This window comes from Vicia villosa, unplaced genomic scaffold (genome assembly GCF_029867415.1).
Source record: "Vicia villosa cultivar HV-30 ecotype Madison, WI unplaced genomic scaffold, Vvil1.0 ctg.000114F_1_1, whole genome shotgun sequence".
Classification (NCBI taxonomy): Eukaryota; Viridiplantae; Streptophyta; class Magnoliopsida; order Fabales; family Fabaceae; genus Vicia; species Vicia villosa.
The window spans coordinates 822,571-839,571 of NW_026705022.1; the positions used below are offsets into that span (position 1 = coordinate 822,571).

A 17,001-nucleotide genomic window follows, 5' to 3' on the forward strand; every position below is an offset into this window, starting at 1 on the left:
ATGTTTTTGGATGTGGAAAATTAAGTATGATTTATGTGTTTATATAATGATGAATTGTTTCACAGTTTGATTGTGATTCTACTAACATAGGAGGCTCTTTAATAATTGAAGGTTTATTTCTTTTATGTTTTGTTTCTGTAAATGGTGGCAATATGTTAGAAAGATTAAATGTGATTGGTTGGATTCAATAAATAAGTTTCAACTGCAATGGTAGATCATTATGTTTTTCATGCTACTTAATACATGCAGCTTATAATTGTCAACAAGTTATAGTCTTAGTTAGAGTTTTAGAAGTGTAGATCAAATAATTCAGACTGAAAATAAAGTGTTCAACCAAATCATAAATGATAGGCATGCAAAAGCACTTTTTTCTTCTTTTCTGGTATTCCATTTTGACACTTGTTTTTCAAACTTGATGTTATAATTGATTGCACTGTTATGGTTATATATGTGTATATAATCAATTACACACTTATGAAATATCAATACTGGTCCTAGATGAGTAAAAATAATGGTCCTTATTGTCATTGTATTTCACATGTCTTGAATATAAACAATAAAAATATCATATATCTATATAAAATAAATAAAAAACTTAATAATATTACATTAATATTTTAGATGAATAAGTAGTTTGAAATATGTAAAATGGAGTGCAGTCTTTTTAAGTAGGATGAGATTTCAATGACAATTGTGGCCTTTAGGATGATGTTGTTGGGGCAGTGACCGTAAATGGTGTTAGGCAAATGTGAGAATGATAATGGTTTCTGTCAGATGCTGATAATAGTAAGAAGAGTGTAAAAAAATGTGACACTCATAAATTTAAATACTAATAGTTTTATTTTTAATAAAAGATATAAAGGTGGTGATTTTAGGGTCAAGTGTTTAATGTGATTTTATGGTCTAGACTTGTAGGTGCTATTAAAGTTTTATTTCTCTTGACCAATTCTCCATTTCTTTTTAGAGGTAAGAGGACATAGAGATGCGAAAGAGAAAAACTTATTTTGAGGATCTACTAGTTTGGCTGGTGGTAGAGAATATATAATCTTTCTAATTTAAATACTTTTTTTACATTTTTTTTTAATTTTAAAATTTTAAAATTATTCTTAAGGAGAATTTTAAAGTTAAATTAATCTCTTTATTTTTTTACTTAAAAATCATATTTGATTGAAATGGTTTAATGAAGATTTAGAATCCGCTATATGAAGATACATAGAAAGCAAGATGTCAAGCACAATATCCCAGACATTCTGTTTTGTGTTTGCTTGGAGCACAAGATAAATTGAAGTATATCTCTTCCTTTTAAGATTTGTTTTCGTTTCTGTTCTATCAGAGATATAAGTGAGTTAACATGTGTTTTGATTTCAAAAAGATATATTTTTAGCAAGATTTATTTTGGTGTTATAATTAGTTCAAGAGTTGTATCAATAAAGGATCTCAATCTTCATAATAAAGATTTGATTGATTTGGATTAAAAGAAGATGTAATCTAAATTGAATAGAGGAATATTGAATTTTTTATAATCAAGAGATTCAAATTAATTTTAGATGTGATCAATCAAGATTAGAAATCGACATTATTGAAGATTGATCTCATGTGCTTTTTTGAGGATCTGTCGAATTCATGACTAAACCCTATAAGGCTCTGGACCTGGACATTTGTTCTATATGAGGAGGCATTCTCCTTTGTGAAGACTAAGAACTTTATAGAAAATATCTATTCTATATGAGAGTTTTAGTTGAGTCATGTATTTGTTTGTACACTCTATTCTTGGACGTCAATTCTAAATTAGCCGAATAAAGTATTGAGTTGTATTAGAGTTTTATCTTACATCTTTGTAATTGAACAAAGACTTAGAAGAGTGCTTGAGTGAAAGTGAAAGGTGCCTTAGATTTTGGGGAGACCTGGTTGAATCTTCACGAGTAGTATTAGGAAAGAGGCATTAGATGAAGTGAGTTCAGATAAGACCAATTGTACTTCTGACTATTAGGAATGGAGTTTTTTCTATATGGTGTCCTAAATAGAAACTCATGGCTAGTATTAGGAAAAGAGGCATTAAACTAGGAAAGTTCAAAGCAGACCAATTCTTACCTCTGACTATTAAGAGTAAATTTCTTTTTATTGGTTTAACGCCCTCCAGATGTATATGATATTGCATTGAACTGAGTTACTAATTCCTGCGTTATTTATCCTTTGCTTTCATTTTATCTGATGCGCATTTAACTTGTCATACACATTGTTACAATATGCTATATGATATCTTGTCATTCAAAGAACAAAATTTCAATTGGCATCAAAGCAGACACTCTATTCTATTTGAGTGTGTTCCAGAGTTCTTATTCTATTTAAGACGCAGAATGCCAAAGAAGGAGGGTTAGTTAATCGACCAATAATTCTTGATGGTACTAAGGATCCTCCAAAGATTGTAGCTGAAGACAATTATGATGCTTGTGAAGACCGAGAAGAATATGATATCATGCGTGCTATGATCTTGATAAAGGCCATGAGAAGACTAGACATGAGATATGAGAATAATGTCTCTACCAATATCAAAGACCATCAACACCATAATTTCAAGAGGTGTAACTTCTAACATAAAGGAAAAGATGATGAAAGACAAAACCTCAATTGTTCTTACAGAGGAAAAGGGATCCAATGTCTTAAATGCAAAAGTTTTGGACATATTCAAGCCGAATGCTCAAATTTTCTAAGGAAACAAAGAAAAGGCTACAATATCACTAATTATAATATAAATGAAGAAAGTGAATCTGATCAAGCAAACAATGTTGTGACATTCACTACTAGCATCAACGACATGAAGGGTGTTAGATATATTAGCGAGTCATCCAATTCAAAGAATATGTGTGTTACTCCTATTTAGAAAATAGAATTCACAATATCGGGAAACAAGTCTTAATATCTTGTCAAACATATGTATAAAATTGTATGATAGACAACCACATCATAAGGATATGTATTCCCAGTAAACTTATAATCTAAAAATTAAGATGTATTTGAAAACTAACCTATATCAATCGATGTTTTATGAATTATATGCGTCTCATCGTTCATTTCATACTCTTTAACATATAAAATATGGTTCAATGACCTGATTCCTTCATGACATCGATATCTTCTCTTATAGTTTAATTTTAATAAAATCTAATTATTGATCAAGTCTACCTCATCACCGTCGCTTATTATTGTGATTGTTATGATTACGAATGTTAAGTGACGATGATGAGGTAGACTTGGCCAATAAATTAATGTTATTCAAATTAAACTAGAATCGAAGGAATCAATGCAATGAAGAAATCGTACCATTGAACTACATTTTGTGTTAAAGAGCAGGAAATGAATGATGAGAGACATGCAATTCGGAAAACAGTGGTTTGTTTAAGTTGGTTTTCAATAATAGTTTAATTTTCAGATTATATACTTCTTCATCAATTTGAATGGTTATATTTCTTTAATGAGGTGTATGAAAAAAAAATCTACATATTATATAATAAATTATGGGTACTTTCCACTACAGTTATCTATTGTAACTGTGATGAATTACAATTTAAGTTCTAAAGGTCACTGTTGAGAATCGAATCTGAGACCTTTAGGTCATTCACAACGGTTGAGAATCGAACCTGAGACCTTTAGGTAAATTGCAACAGTTAAGTTAACTAACTGTTGTGATATCGCGTGCGCTTTCTGTTATACTACAACGGTCCCAGGACTGTGATTGTAAGTAACACATTTACAACAACACTCTAATAACAACGCTAGGACCTGCGTAATTATAGATTTTTTCCAACCGTTGATAAATACCTTTTTCGTAGTAGTGCGTATAGTTTCTTGAGTGTATACACTCTTAGTGGTTTATTCTTCAATAAACTTTTCAAATATGTTTGAATCCACACACTGATTGATCAAGAAGAAAGCTTTCCAATCCTTCTTCCTAGACTCACGATGAGCAACTTTTTGCGCATCACTTGCATTGGCTTCAAATCCAGGTAAATCATCCTTCATTATTTCAAGAACATCTTGAAATCTAAATATGTTTCATTTGCATGCACCATCTATCATAGTTCTCCTTTAAACACTGATAGATTTGTTGAAAATTGATTTGAAATTATGCTCCCATTCGCCGTTGATGGGAAGGTTAATTGAACCAATGCTTCCTTAAGATAACTTCCAAAGAGAAAGGTTTAAATGAGAAATAACACTTAGTCAAGTGATTCTTTTGAAGCATATAGTGCTCTAATGATTAGTAAAGTGAATTACATGTGGAAGCCTCTCTCTCTCTCTCTCTATATATATATATATATATATATATATATATATATATATATATATATATATATATATATATATATATATATATATATATATATATATATATATATAGGGGATGTATCAAGTAGGAGGAATTTTTAAATAAGAGATAAGAGCATTCAATCCTAACTATTGGATTAATCAAGAGAGAGAAATTAAATTATTAATTAAAATATTAATATAATTATTATTTCTCTCTCTTGATTAATCTAATGGTTAGCATTGAATGCTCTTATCTCTTATTTAAAAACCCTCCTACTTGATACATTCCCTATATATATATATATATATATATATATATATATATATATATATATATATATATATATATATATATATATATATATATATATATATATAAAAGCAACTAATCCTAACTAACTATTCCAGCCTAACTGCTTTGAAATGACTTAAGTACTGTCTGTCTCTGTGTCACATAAGAAACTCCACTTAACTATGAATTACATACAAAATAAAATAAAACAATATTTATTTATTTTTAAATTAAAAGTAAACAATCTTGCTACATTTGGTATGTACTATCCTTTTTTCCTAAGTGTGTTCAATTTCAATGTATAACCATGTATCTATACATACTTGATTGTCTCCATCATCATGCAACACTTGTACATACAAATGAATCATTTAGTTCATGTATATTTTATATAATTATACTAAAAATAGAAACTAATAGCCAACAACACAAATTGATGTATTAATTAAATAATTAATTAAATTAAACAAAATAATACTACAACACTAACTAATTTTCCAAAACACAAGCAGAAAAAAAAGGTTTGTAATTCTTCCTTACCATATGTGTTAGGCTATTTTGATCTCAATCATAGATGAAAGTGTTATGCACATGTATGCTAATTACAAAAATCATAGATTTGTAGATAGTAATTAATAGAGATGAATAATTCTGGAAAAGAAAAAGCATTGAATCTTGACACTAAGGACAAGCTTTATGTCCAATCTAATGCCTCCAAAGCTCCACCATCTCCCAAACAACCTTTCTTCATTGGTAACAAATCAAAATTTTGTCTAATTATTATAATGTTTTTAAATTATTTTTACACTAATTTTTAATTTTTTAAAAAAATTAAAAATTTTCAGGTGTTGCTGGTGGAACTGCATCTGGGAAAACAACTGTATGCAACTTGATAAACAGCCAGCTTCATGATCAACGTATTGTCCTCATTAATCAAGTAATAAATTCTCCATAATATTAAAATTTTATTTTACTTTAATATTAGGGTGTGAAGTTGAATCATGTTACATATGTGAGATAATAAATATGATTTTGTAACCAAAAAACCAATAATATGATTTTTGTTTATGCAAATCGACCAAATGTGTCTACGAAGGCGATTACAGAACGACCGTAATTCTGTATTATTATTCGAATGAATTATAGTTTTCACGGTTACAAATGATTTTGTAGGACTCATTTTACCACTCATTGAGTGATGATATACTACAAAAAGTTAATGACTATAACTTTGATCATCCTGGTGAGTACATAATTTGATGCATAACTATTTTGAAAAACCTAATCAACTAGATTAGAATAATAATTGATATTCCTTCCTTAATTTTCAGATGCATTTGATATAGAGCTTATGCTTTCTAGTATGGAGAAATTAAAACATGGGCAACCGGCTTCCATACCGAATTATAATATGAGTACTCGTAAGAGAATTGAACCTCCACGCCAGGTATTAACCTACATATCAAAAATCACAAATATTTGCTTTAGACCCTACACTCTGTATCTTTTGGTCTTTTGTAGGTTCATCCTGCAGACATCGTAGTTTTAGAAGGAATACTAGTTCTTCACGATTCCCGTGTTCGCGATCTTTTGAACATGAAGATCTTTGTTGACGAAGGTTGGTTAATTAATCAAAATTTTCTCTCTTGTTCATATAGACAATAAACACATTATGATTTAAGTAATGCAGATTCTGATATTCGCCTCACACGAAGGATTCAACGCCTCACAATTGAACATGGGAGAAACATTCAAAATGTTCTAGACCAAGTTAGTTAATTATATGATTAAGTCATTAATGCATTGTTATTCAATGTTGTATAAGAACTAATTAAAAAATAAATATTCAGTATTGCAGATTTGTAAAACCTAGTTTTGAAGATTTTGTACTTCCAACAAAAAAATATGCTGATATTATCATACCTGGTGGAGGAGATAATGATGTTGCTATTGATTTGATAATTCAAAATATTCGGACAAAGCTTGGTCAACATGATTTGTGTAAAATATATCCAAATATTTTTGTCATTTTTTCTACTTTTCAGGTAAATATTTCTTAGTCATATAACCGATTTCATAAAATAATTTAAATTTCGTTGTATTTTTAGTCTCTTTATCTTTACTCGCTGGTATATTTTTGTATACAGATAAAAGGAATGCATACTCTAATTCGTGATGTTGGAACTACAAAACATGATTTTGTATTTTATTCGGATCGTCTTATTAGATTGGTAAACTTATTTATAATTTGTATAAAATTAAAGTAATTTTAAAAATTATCATAAATTTTGAAGTATGATGAATTTTTATTTTTATTGTTAGGTTGTTGAACATGGACTTGGTCATCTTCCTTTTACAGAAAAACAAGTCACAACACCAACAGGTAGTTATTTTTTAACAATGATGCATTTCTTTAAAAAATTGTATTCATATACTTTATCTTGTGGATGTAGGATCTGTATATTCTGGTGTGATTTTTTGTAGCAGATTATGCGGAGTATCAGTTATTAGAAGGTACTTAATTTTAAGTTTTTAATCTATGTTGTCGAGCGTAGATGATATCGTCCAGTCAAATAGTAATTGCAGAAAGATCTATGTTATCGGGTTGGATAGCTTACTTGACTTGAAGTAAGGATTAAAGAAGTTAGAAGACGCAAGTTTAAAATCGGATGAACGAGAAAATATTAACCTAACAATTAATTATTAATGTTGTAGGGCTAAGTACTAGAAATGCATACCCTTTAAATTTTGAGGTGGATGAAGCATATCAAACATATTTATTAACAGTTTTTATTTGAATTAATCTCAGTGGAGAAAGCATGGAAAATGCATTGAGAGCATGTTGTAAAGGAATCAAAATTGGTAAAATACTTATTCTTGGACATGGCACAGATGGAAGACAGGTTTGTGGATGCCAATACCTTGCTTTTTCTTATTCTTCTAGATTAAGGATCTGTTTGGTGATTTATTTAATCAAGTTTATCTATTTTAACATAAGCACTTCAGAGTATTTTAATGAAATGGTAAGATCTCTTCCAAATTAATTAAAAGTCTAAGTTTGAATCCAACCCTAATTTTTGTTATGTGCAAATGATACCAAAAAAAACATAAACACTTTCCTGAAATTATTTTGCAGAAATTTTAAACATGGTTTATGATATAATCATACGTTATTTTCAATTTATTTTTATAAATCTCTTGAAAACGGTTTACGAAAACAACTTAAAATTTCTAGACGACTCCACTTGTGGAGGCATATGTATGTATTTTTGGAAAAGAGTGTGATGCTTTTCAATTATGTCTTTCAATGTCATTCATATTTTCTATTTGTCGTTCTTAAAGATACATGTCAAAGTTTGGAAGAAGATTGTGAAAATTCAAAGGCGATTTCTTTGGGGTGGAGCTAGAGGGGATTTTAGGATTGCTTGGGTTAAGTGGTATGATGTGTGCAAGCTCAAGAATCTTGGGTGTCTTTGGTCAGTGTCAATGGAGAGGGGTGTCCCTTTTAGGAACCAAAGGGGAGGGCCCCTCAGTCGGGATAGTATGCTTAAGAGAGTTGGACTTAGTCTTCTCACTTAGTTCCGGAGCAATCCTTGGGTTGAGGATATTCCTCTTAGAGTTAGATTTCCTAGGCTATTTTCTATCCCCGGGCAGAAATTGTAGGTGGAAGGTTCAGTTGTGGATTTGAGATTTTAAGTGGAGAAGAGTTTGGTGATTAGGAATTTTTGTCCTTCCTCTCTGCCAAACAAGTGGTGGTGGCGCTTTTTTTAAAGATGATTTTTAATTTGTGGCATCCGCTTACTCTTTCCTTCTCACTTGGGAGTTGCCTAGAGATCGTCAAGTTTACCTAGTGGAGTTAGTTCTTTCTAGAATCTAGAAGAGCTGGGCTTCCTCTAAAATATTGTTTTCTCCTGAGTTCTTCTGCAAGATATTTTTACTAGAGAGAACCTTCTTAAGAGAGGGATCAGGATCACCATAGTCTCAGGGGTGCCTCTTACCCTTTCGGTTCGGAGACCCTTGAGTCGTCCTCTCACCTTTTTTTGTGACCTGTGAGGTAGTAATGATTATCTGGTACATAATTTTCAGGTGGCTGAATTGGAGCGTAGTTTTACCTAAAAAAAATTACCCTCGTTCAGATATTCTCTTTGATTGCTAGTTTGTCTAGGATTACGAGGGGTTGCTTATGATTTGGCATGCTGCAATTTGATCCATTTGAAAATCTCAGAATGATATAGTGTTCTCGTGTAAATTGGTGACAACTAAGGACATGGGATACTTGAGTACTTTTTTGGCTTGAAAATGATATCTTTATAGGTCCATAAATAACTCTCGTGCTTTCTAGTCTCGTTTGAGAATCTTATCTTACATTTGAGTCAGGAGCGGCGTGAGTGTCTTCATCCTCCCTTTAGTGTGTTTTTGTTGTTCCAGTGGAGATGATACTGCTCTTTGCTGATTCTTGTCTGGGAAGCTCTAGCATGTTCTCTGTTTGGCGCTTTCACTTTGCCTTGCTTTGAGTTTATTCTCTTTGTTTGGGTGTTGTGTTTCTTCCCACTTGTTTTGGTGGTTGGTGTTACTGATTGTTTTTGCGACATTTTTGTTTCTGTATTGTTGGCTGTTAGGTACCCTTCGTACCTTCTTCAACGCTTTGTTTCGTACCTTGGTCTTTAGTGTCTTTTGTTTATATTTTCTATTTACTTTTTAAAAGAAAATTGTAACTAGTTGACTTTATATGATTTTTTGTTGTAAAAACAGTATATGCATAAGAAGTTAATTAAGCACTTAATCAAAGTGATTATCTCATAATCTGAAAATGTGATGCAGTTAATCTATGAGAAGCTACCATCAGATATTGCAAGTCGTCATGTGTTGCTACTTGATCCAGTTCTAGCTACAGGTTTAACAAACTATATTGGCATAAACAACTCTCTATATTTCATGTCTAATTATATCTAATAATTGTAATTGTTTTCAGGAAGTTCTGCAGTGAAAGCTATCTCTCTACTTCTGAAGAAAGGTGTATTAGAATCAAACATCATCTTTCTAAATTTAATAGCAGTGAGTATCACTAAGAATTAAGCTTATGCATTTTTTAATTCCTTGCACTATATAGTATTATATATCTAACTGTAAATTTCATTATGATGTAGGCACCACAAGGAATAAATGCAGTTTGTGAGAGATTTCCAATGATGAAACTTGTAACATCGGAGATTGATGCAACGCTAAATGAGAGTTCTCGTGTGATCCCTGGATTGGGCGAGTTTGGTGATCGTTACTTTGCCACGGATGATTAGTTTTCGATAGCAAAATCGAAATAGTGATGAAAATTTATCTATAGATTTGTTTTCTTTGATGTCAAATTTAATAACCTATCATCGTGTCATCAACATACAAACACACAATCAATTTGTGTTTGTTTTTTTTTCTTGAGTTTCTATAGTAAATATGATGCGCAATTACAAAATTAAGAAACTTTGTTGAAGTAGGAAGCCGTCAATCTTCTTGTTTCATGATCTGGTATATTATTTCAGAACATATAGAGTATTCTTTAATCCGTATCCACGAGTCTCCTTTTCGTAATCTCTAACTCTAACAGTTAACTTACATGTGTCTCTTCTTCACATTCTCCATTTGGAAAAGCTTACTTAAGTTAGATCATGCGTTATTTTGTGAAACTATAAATTGGAACAATTAGTCTAAGAGCTCGTTTGGCCCGACTTTTTTAAGTCTTAAAAGTTACTTTAAAGTTAAAGTTAAAAATAAGAGCTTTTAAAATTAAGTTAAAGTTGTTTGGTTATGATTATTTTTTAAACTTTAGAGTTATTTTTAATTTTATTTTTAATGCGTATTGATTAATTATTGTATTAATATTTTATAGTGTATAGTATAAGAAATTAATAGTATTATTATTGAAAATCATTATACAATAAAATAAGATATAATATACAAAACGAATAAAAAGTTGGACAAAACTAGTATCTACAAAAATGATGATGTAAACAGAAGGAGAAAAATAAAATAAAACATAACTCTAGATGTTATGAACCGTAGAAAAAATTGAAAAATTGTCATTTACTGCACTAGCGCAATTTTTTATAAAGAAAATGCTTTCGTTGGGATTCGAACCGCGGCCACATGTTTTAAGTTCTAAAAAAGTTGGTTTCAACGCCTTTTTTACAAGCTCCTTTTATTTAATTTTTTGCCTTGAGAAAAAAACTACTTTTTTTCATAAGAGTTTTATAAAAAATGTGTTTGGCCCTCCATCTCCTTGTAAGGAGAAGAAAAATAGATAAAAAGTTGGGTCAAACACTACCTAATTGTCTTGATTGTAAAAGTAGATAAAAAGTTGGGTCAAACACTACCTAATTGTCTTGATTGTAACTACAACTGCATATACTTTATTGTAGTCCAGGTCATGTCTTTGTAGGAATCCCCTTATCATAAATCGTTCTTTGTATTATAGACTCAAGTTCGATTTATAATTTTTCAATAATGATTAATTGATATGAAAGTAATTTTGAATTAGAGATAAACAATATGCATTATTGTTGATGGTTTAATGATTACAATACTATTTAATTTTAAGATTTTCTTGTTACTGGAATCAATGTCATAATAGTGGTTTTCATTTCAGCAAAATTATTATATATTTGATCGTTGAATGATATATATATTAATTATTTTGGTAATGGTTTCAGCACCTATATATTTCAGGAAGGAGAACAACTTCATATCGGAATGATTTAATGTGTTATGCCAAAAGAGGTTCCCAGTGTAAAATGTAGTTGATAAATTTTGTAAGTGCTAAGATTCTCAATGTTTAGGCTGTATAATTTTTTTTTTATAGAGCGGTCTCTTTCATTCCATACCGACTAATCCACTCGAGAGTATTACTGTCCCACATAGCCTCCAAAAATTAGTCCTAGGCTCCTTCGAACTCAGGACCTCAAGGGGAACATTAGCTTGAGACCCATTTATGGCTGTATAATAATTGACGCCATTTCACAAATTGGTTTAGTATATTGTATAATTAAATATATGGTGAGATTATTAAAAACACTTTTTTATTCAGTTATTGCGCAAAAAAAGGCTCCGTATTGATGAGGAAAAAATATACATTTTAAACTTTGAAAGAACATTACAATGTTATGAGAGAGGTAAATTTTTCTTTTATTTAACCATGTTTCTTTTTAACATAAAGAATTATCACATTTTAATTGACAATCAAAAGCTATTACTCCAGTACAATTACCTGATTCTCAACTTGACCTAAGCATAACATAATTTAAATGCATTTCCTATCCATACTTTTACTATCAACAATCAACAAAGTCTAAACAATTAACCATCTCCAGTATCCAAAACCAATAAACGGTTCATCTTTTGATTAAAGAAAGTGATTAACTACAACAAAAACTAATGAATTGTGAAAAGGATAACAAAATCTAACAAGAGAGCAAAATATCAAAATTTCATTGTTAAAATTCTTCCTGAGGTGAATGGTCGAACTTTTAAAGAGGAAACATGTTACCTACTCTCAGTCATCGAACTTTATCTTCTTTGGAGCAGGATGGAGGTTACCCACCTGCAAAACCAAGTACACATAACATGAGAAAAATTCAAGACATGGACTAGGTCAAAAGATTGATAAAGGCAAAAAGCTCACAATCTCAGGACATTCATAATCAATGCCAGCAGCCTCTATCCTTTTACGACGCTTTTTGTCGCATTTCATAACCCTATCAACCAGCTTTTTGTGTTCTTCCAATGTTCTTTCCTGAAATGACAAAATAATTAACTCACTTTCTTTTTATAAAGAGCACCCCACTAATAAAAATAGATACCTTGTCATGTCGCTTTCGTTCAATTTCGAGAGAGTCCAACCGCTTGTAACGGTAATTGAATCCTTTCCATCTACAAAGAAAAACACCACCTTATTATCTCATAATAAACTCTCTTTTAACACAAGAAAAGAAAGAAAAAGAAACAACTATAAAATAGTAACTTACAATCTGGGATGAACATTTTCTGAAGGTACCACATAAACCTGAAGAAGGTGTTCGAAAAGCAAATAATTGTGCATAGTATCAGCAACAATTTTTGCTACCTATAGAAAATAGAAATGTTATCAGCATAAACAAGAGGTTACAACAAAGATTATATAACCATAAATCAAAACCATAACACAATACAGATGAAATAGTTGTTACCTCAGGAGATTCAAATTCTATGAACCCAAAATGTCTTGATTTTCCGGTCTGTTAAACATGAAGAAAAACCATCATCATATTAATAGTTGATACAAGTGTAAGCAAACACAACAGCGGTGAAAAACAAGTTTAGGATCTTGACCTTTTTATTTCTGGCAATTCTCAATCTCTTAATGGTTCCAAATTGTGCAAAATAAGCTGGCAAAAGACAAATTTGTAAATTCAGCTTCCTTCCAGCTAAATAGCAATCTTAAAAAATGAGGAAGCAATAAACATAACCAAAAAAATCTATAACTGTAAGCTAAGCACCTTCCATCTCCTTCTCATAGAACCCGTGTGGAATCCTACCAATATACAAAACAGGGGAAGTATTCTCCAACGGTTTAAGTTCTGGAAGTTTGCGACCCGGACCACCTGCCAATGGCTACACACCAAATCAGATTAAAAAAATTAAGCAATTAATCAAATACACCATTAACCATGATGAAAAAGCAGATTAAAAATTGAGAGGAAAAATGTTACCAAACATTGACATACCAAAAAATCAGCACCCTCAGCTGGCTTAATAGTAACATTAAACTTTTTCAAACTCTTCTTTATAGCTTGCTTTGCCTTGGTCCCCATCTCACTTTTCACACAACTGTTACAAACCGCAGTAGCAATAACATAATTAGAGGGACTCAAAAACTGATTCAAGAAAAGGCAAAGTTAGGTAGTGTACTAAGGAACATTAGCGATTTGTTCAAATGATAATATACAAGTCATAACGTCGCTATAATCTATTTGTAACAATAACATACGAATTTTAAGTGATGATGACTGAGAGTGTCATAAAATAATCAATCTCTCCTCCTAACTCCACACACATTTAACTACTAAAAGAAACAGATCAAAATTCAAAACAAAGAGAAGAAAAGGATTCATATTTTGAAATGAATCTCTTATTCAAAATGAATGAATAATGAAAGTATCATACAAGAGTTTATCATAACAATGAAGTAACAAACTAAGCTGAAACTTAACATATCTGTAACAGAACAAATCCTACGTGGCATAGATATTGACTCAGCTTATTAAGATAATTAACATTCACAGAAATAAACAATAAATATACAATAAGGTCATCAATTCTAAAAACATGATAAACAAATAAAAAAAATGGATCCTATACAATTTAAGTGTATTTTTGGTTTAACCTCTGTTTTTCCTCTAATTCGAGATTTTCCTTTTCTTTGGATGAGATATCTGTAGAAATAGGGAGTTTGTGTGTTGCCTTAAAAGTTACTTAATTCTAAGAGATCCTAAATAATAGACTCATAAAATCATACAATCATGCACCCTGTAATCAACCCTACTAAAGTGAATGATGCAATCACACATTGATAACAAGAGTTCTTTTTTTTTTTTCAGTAAACAAACAATTTCATAAAAGTCAATCAATAACAAACTAACATATAAAAAAAAATTATAATCATTATAACATGAGCATTGAAACTTGATACAAAAGTGTCGGATTTGTATCTCTCCATTCTCCAAATCCATCAATCAAATACTACAAAATTATGATTTTTTTTGGAACATACAAACAAATCAACATGTGTTGTACTTCAATTTGAAGAATGAAGCCACCTAAACATCTTAAATGGCACATCAAGAAGTCTAACTTCCAATCACCTTAACAAAGTAATCGTGAATGTTTATCCTTAAGACAAAATTCTACTGTTGTAACTGGCAACCAGCATCCCCTGTAGAGTCTTGCGTTCAAATACTACAAAGCTTTGCATTCAAAGCAATACATATGGATGATAAAAAGGAATTGAAGGGCAGTCGTAGTCCAACCGTGGAATTTATAATTTTTCCTTTTTTGGATCAAGATCAAGTGAGCTCGGGGACACTACAGAAACTTTTGATGCATTGAAATCATACTTCAAAAGAATCCCTCAAGATTTGACATTTTGAAGCTTTGCAGTAGATAACTTTGTAAACATTCTGTCATGATTAAGCATGGCGCTTACACTTTCAATTACCAGAATGATCTGCAAGAAAGCATAACCAATTGCAGTAGCAAAGTAAAAGTTTGCATTGCCGGTACCCCTCCATATCCATAAGTTGTGCATCACAGGGCTAAAAAGTGAAACTCCAACATAACCAGAAAACAGGAAGAATGAATACTGCATATCTTTGAGTTCATAAGCAAATAAGCCCAGTAAACCCAAGTACAAAGCAGAATCACCAACAGAAGGATAAGACTTCAGTATGGAAGAAAGCACAATGTATACAAAAGCTAGAAAGCAAGGCCGGTGATTAAGACGTATGGCTAATGGCACTATCAACAATAGAATATTCCCATGGAATACTATAAGGAAGAAACTTCTGAAGAAGTCAAAAACTTCTGCAAAGAAGTACCAAAAAACTCCAATGTTTGGAGACAAATCTTGTATGTTAAGAATGAAGCCATAGGATCTTTTGAACATCTCCTGCAGACCACCATGCTGTTGGACACAAATGCCACAGAGGATTAAAACGTAGGATGACCACATCAAAACCCAGAACAAAAAAAGCACAACTGGCCTCCACGAGAATACTTTAATCATCCTTTTCTCATTTACCAATTCATCTTCTAAACAATTCATATTGCTTGAGGTGGAATCATCAACTTCAAGATTTTTCCTTGGCCGGAATAATTTCCTGGGGGGAGCATCAGGGCCATAACCAAATAACAGTATTACTGGGATAATAAGGATTGCCGGGTACAGAGACAAATGAGTAGCTACAACCCACCCAAAAGCAGCCAGCGGAGCTACTCGTGCACACGCTCCATAAAGGGTTAACACAACCATCAAGTTCTCGATCACAGAAGTTGATAGACCAACACATGCAACAATCGTAAAAGGATTCCACAAGTACACAAGAGCAGCTAACTCCCCTGAAAGAAAAACATCTGAATCCTCTGATAATTGATAAAGCCCAACAGATTGCAAACTTGAACCGTACGCCACCTGAAGTTTTCTACCAGTAGCACAAATGAGCATTGCAGCGACAACATCTGCCATCACAAAAACCAAACTGCATAAAAGATCATCGGGTTGTCCCTCAATCTTTGTAACTGTTAGTGGTCCAAGAACAGTCAACAACAAAGGAGAGCCGTGGTACATTGATCCAGCATAGGGTGACATTGATGATTGCTTCAACCAGTAACCCTCAGCAAGTCGACGAATGCTAGTGAGAGGGGTCGATATTTCGGGCCGAGAAGAGAGGTTAAGGTTTTTGGGGAAGTAAACCAGAATCAGTCTCAAAATGACCGAACCTATCACCCAAGTCCAGAACCATTGAACCTTCTTCATCTTCAAAATGAAACGGCTTCAATTGCGGTGGTTTCAACAAAATTATGATATAAATTTTTAACGAAATAGAAACTTTTGATGAAACTAAACAGAAATTCTGAAATTAACCAAAAAAAAAAACAAATTGCAAAATGAAATAACCTAAGAAAGCAAATCAACAAAAATTGAACCCTAAATTTTGAGATCGAACCTCTGATTTATTTTTTAGTGAAACCGAACCTTCTTATTATTCGATAAAGAGGGAGAAGCTAACCTTAAAACAGAAGACAATTGATGATGAGCTGAGGGCGGTGGTTGGTGAGCAGTGGACAGCGACCGGAGAAGAAACTGTGAGCTGCTAGGGCGATGTCACAGACACGAAGGTTTCAAAGAATTCTGTTTTTTTTAAAATGTAGTTTTGGCCCCTAAATTTCTCAATTGTCTGATTTTGGTCCTTCAAATTTCAATTGTTTGATTTTGGTCCTCAAATTTTCTAATTTTTTTATTTTAGCCTTCCAAATTTTCTAATTTTTTTATTTTAGCCTTCAAATTTTAGTTGTTTGATTTTGGCCTCTCAAGTTTGTTCTATTTAGTATTTGATAGTCCTCTAATGACATGTAGACTAAAATTCTCTTTTTTTTTTCTTCTTGGCTTGAATGCACTTTTAGTCCTCCTACTTTGATATTTTTTAACTTTTAGTCCCTCTATTTTAAAAACCAACTTTTTGGTCCCTAAACTTTACCTCACTTGAAATTTTCATGGTCCCTCTCAAATTTTGCATACGTGACATTGATGATTGGGATAAAAATATATTAATTACATGGACTAAAATTTTTTTTCTAAGCAAGTAATCAAATAAACGGGAGTA

General features: G+C 31.6%; 3 protein-coding genes across 5 annotated transcripts; 1 reads left to right on the forward strand and 2 right to left on the reverse strand.

Annotated features, from left to right (window-relative positions):
* Positions 1 to 5,220: 5,220 nt before the first annotated feature.
* Positions 5,221 to 10,199, forward strand: LOC131624352 (uridine kinase-like protein 5). The gene is made up of 14 exons (XM_058895304.1): positions 5,221 to 5,353; positions 5,446 to 5,537; positions 5,774 to 5,843; positions 5,932 to 6,047; positions 6,122 to 6,218; positions 6,291 to 6,370; positions 6,451 to 6,645; positions 6,748 to 6,831; positions 6,923 to 6,983; positions 7,054 to 7,114; positions 7,410 to 7,503; positions 9,422 to 9,494; positions 9,573 to 9,655; positions 9,748 to 10,199. The coding sequence occupies exons 1-14, from the start codon at positions 5,242 to 5,244 to the stop codon at positions 9,892 to 9,894; spliced, it is 1,365 nt and encodes a 454-aa protein (XP_058751287.1). The 5' UTR covers positions 5,221 to 5,241; the 3' UTR covers positions 9,895 to 10,199.
* A 1,682-nt stretch (positions 10,200 to 11,881) lies between these two features.
* On the reverse strand, positions 11,882 to 16,545 carry LOC131624354 (uncharacterized RNA-binding protein C1827.05c-like). 2 transcript variants are annotated; one of them, XM_058895305.1, is made up of 9 exons: positions 16,408 to 16,545; positions 13,348 to 13,450; positions 13,120 to 13,234; positions 12,953 to 13,008; positions 12,811 to 12,858; positions 12,610 to 12,707; positions 12,445 to 12,514; positions 12,267 to 12,377; positions 11,882 to 12,185 (listed from the first exon to the last, which is right to left on the reverse strand). In XM_058895305.1, exons 2-9 carry the CDS (start codon positions 13,432 to 13,434, stop codon positions 12,138 to 12,140), a joined length of 633 nt encoding a protein of 210 aa, XP_058751288.1. In that variant the 5' UTR covers positions 13,435 to 13,450; positions 16,408 to 16,545; the 3' UTR covers positions 11,882 to 12,137. The 2 variants fall into 2 exon arrangements, with proteins under 2 accessions (XP_058751288.1, XP_058751289.1); XM_058895306.1 differs by lacking the exon at positions 16,408 to 16,545 and adding an exon at positions 14,485 to 14,623.
* LOC131624351 (uncharacterized) lies at positions 14,264 to 16,546 on the reverse strand. Of its 2 annotated transcripts, none has more exons than XM_058895302.1 (2): positions 16,408 to 16,546; positions 14,264 to 16,154 (listed from the first exon to the last, which is right to left on the reverse strand). In XM_058895302.1, exon 2 carries the CDS (start codon positions 16,152 to 16,154, stop codon positions 14,751 to 14,753), a length of 1,404 nt encoding a protein of 467 aa, XP_058751285.1. In that variant the 5' UTR covers positions 16,408 to 16,546; the 3' UTR covers positions 14,264 to 14,750. The 2 variants fall into 2 exon arrangements, with proteins under 2 accessions (XP_058751285.1, XP_058751286.1); XM_058895303.1 differs by having other exon boundaries at positions 14,264 to 16,170; positions 16,408 to 16,528.
* Between the last annotated feature and the right edge of the window lie 455 nt (positions 16,547 to 17,001).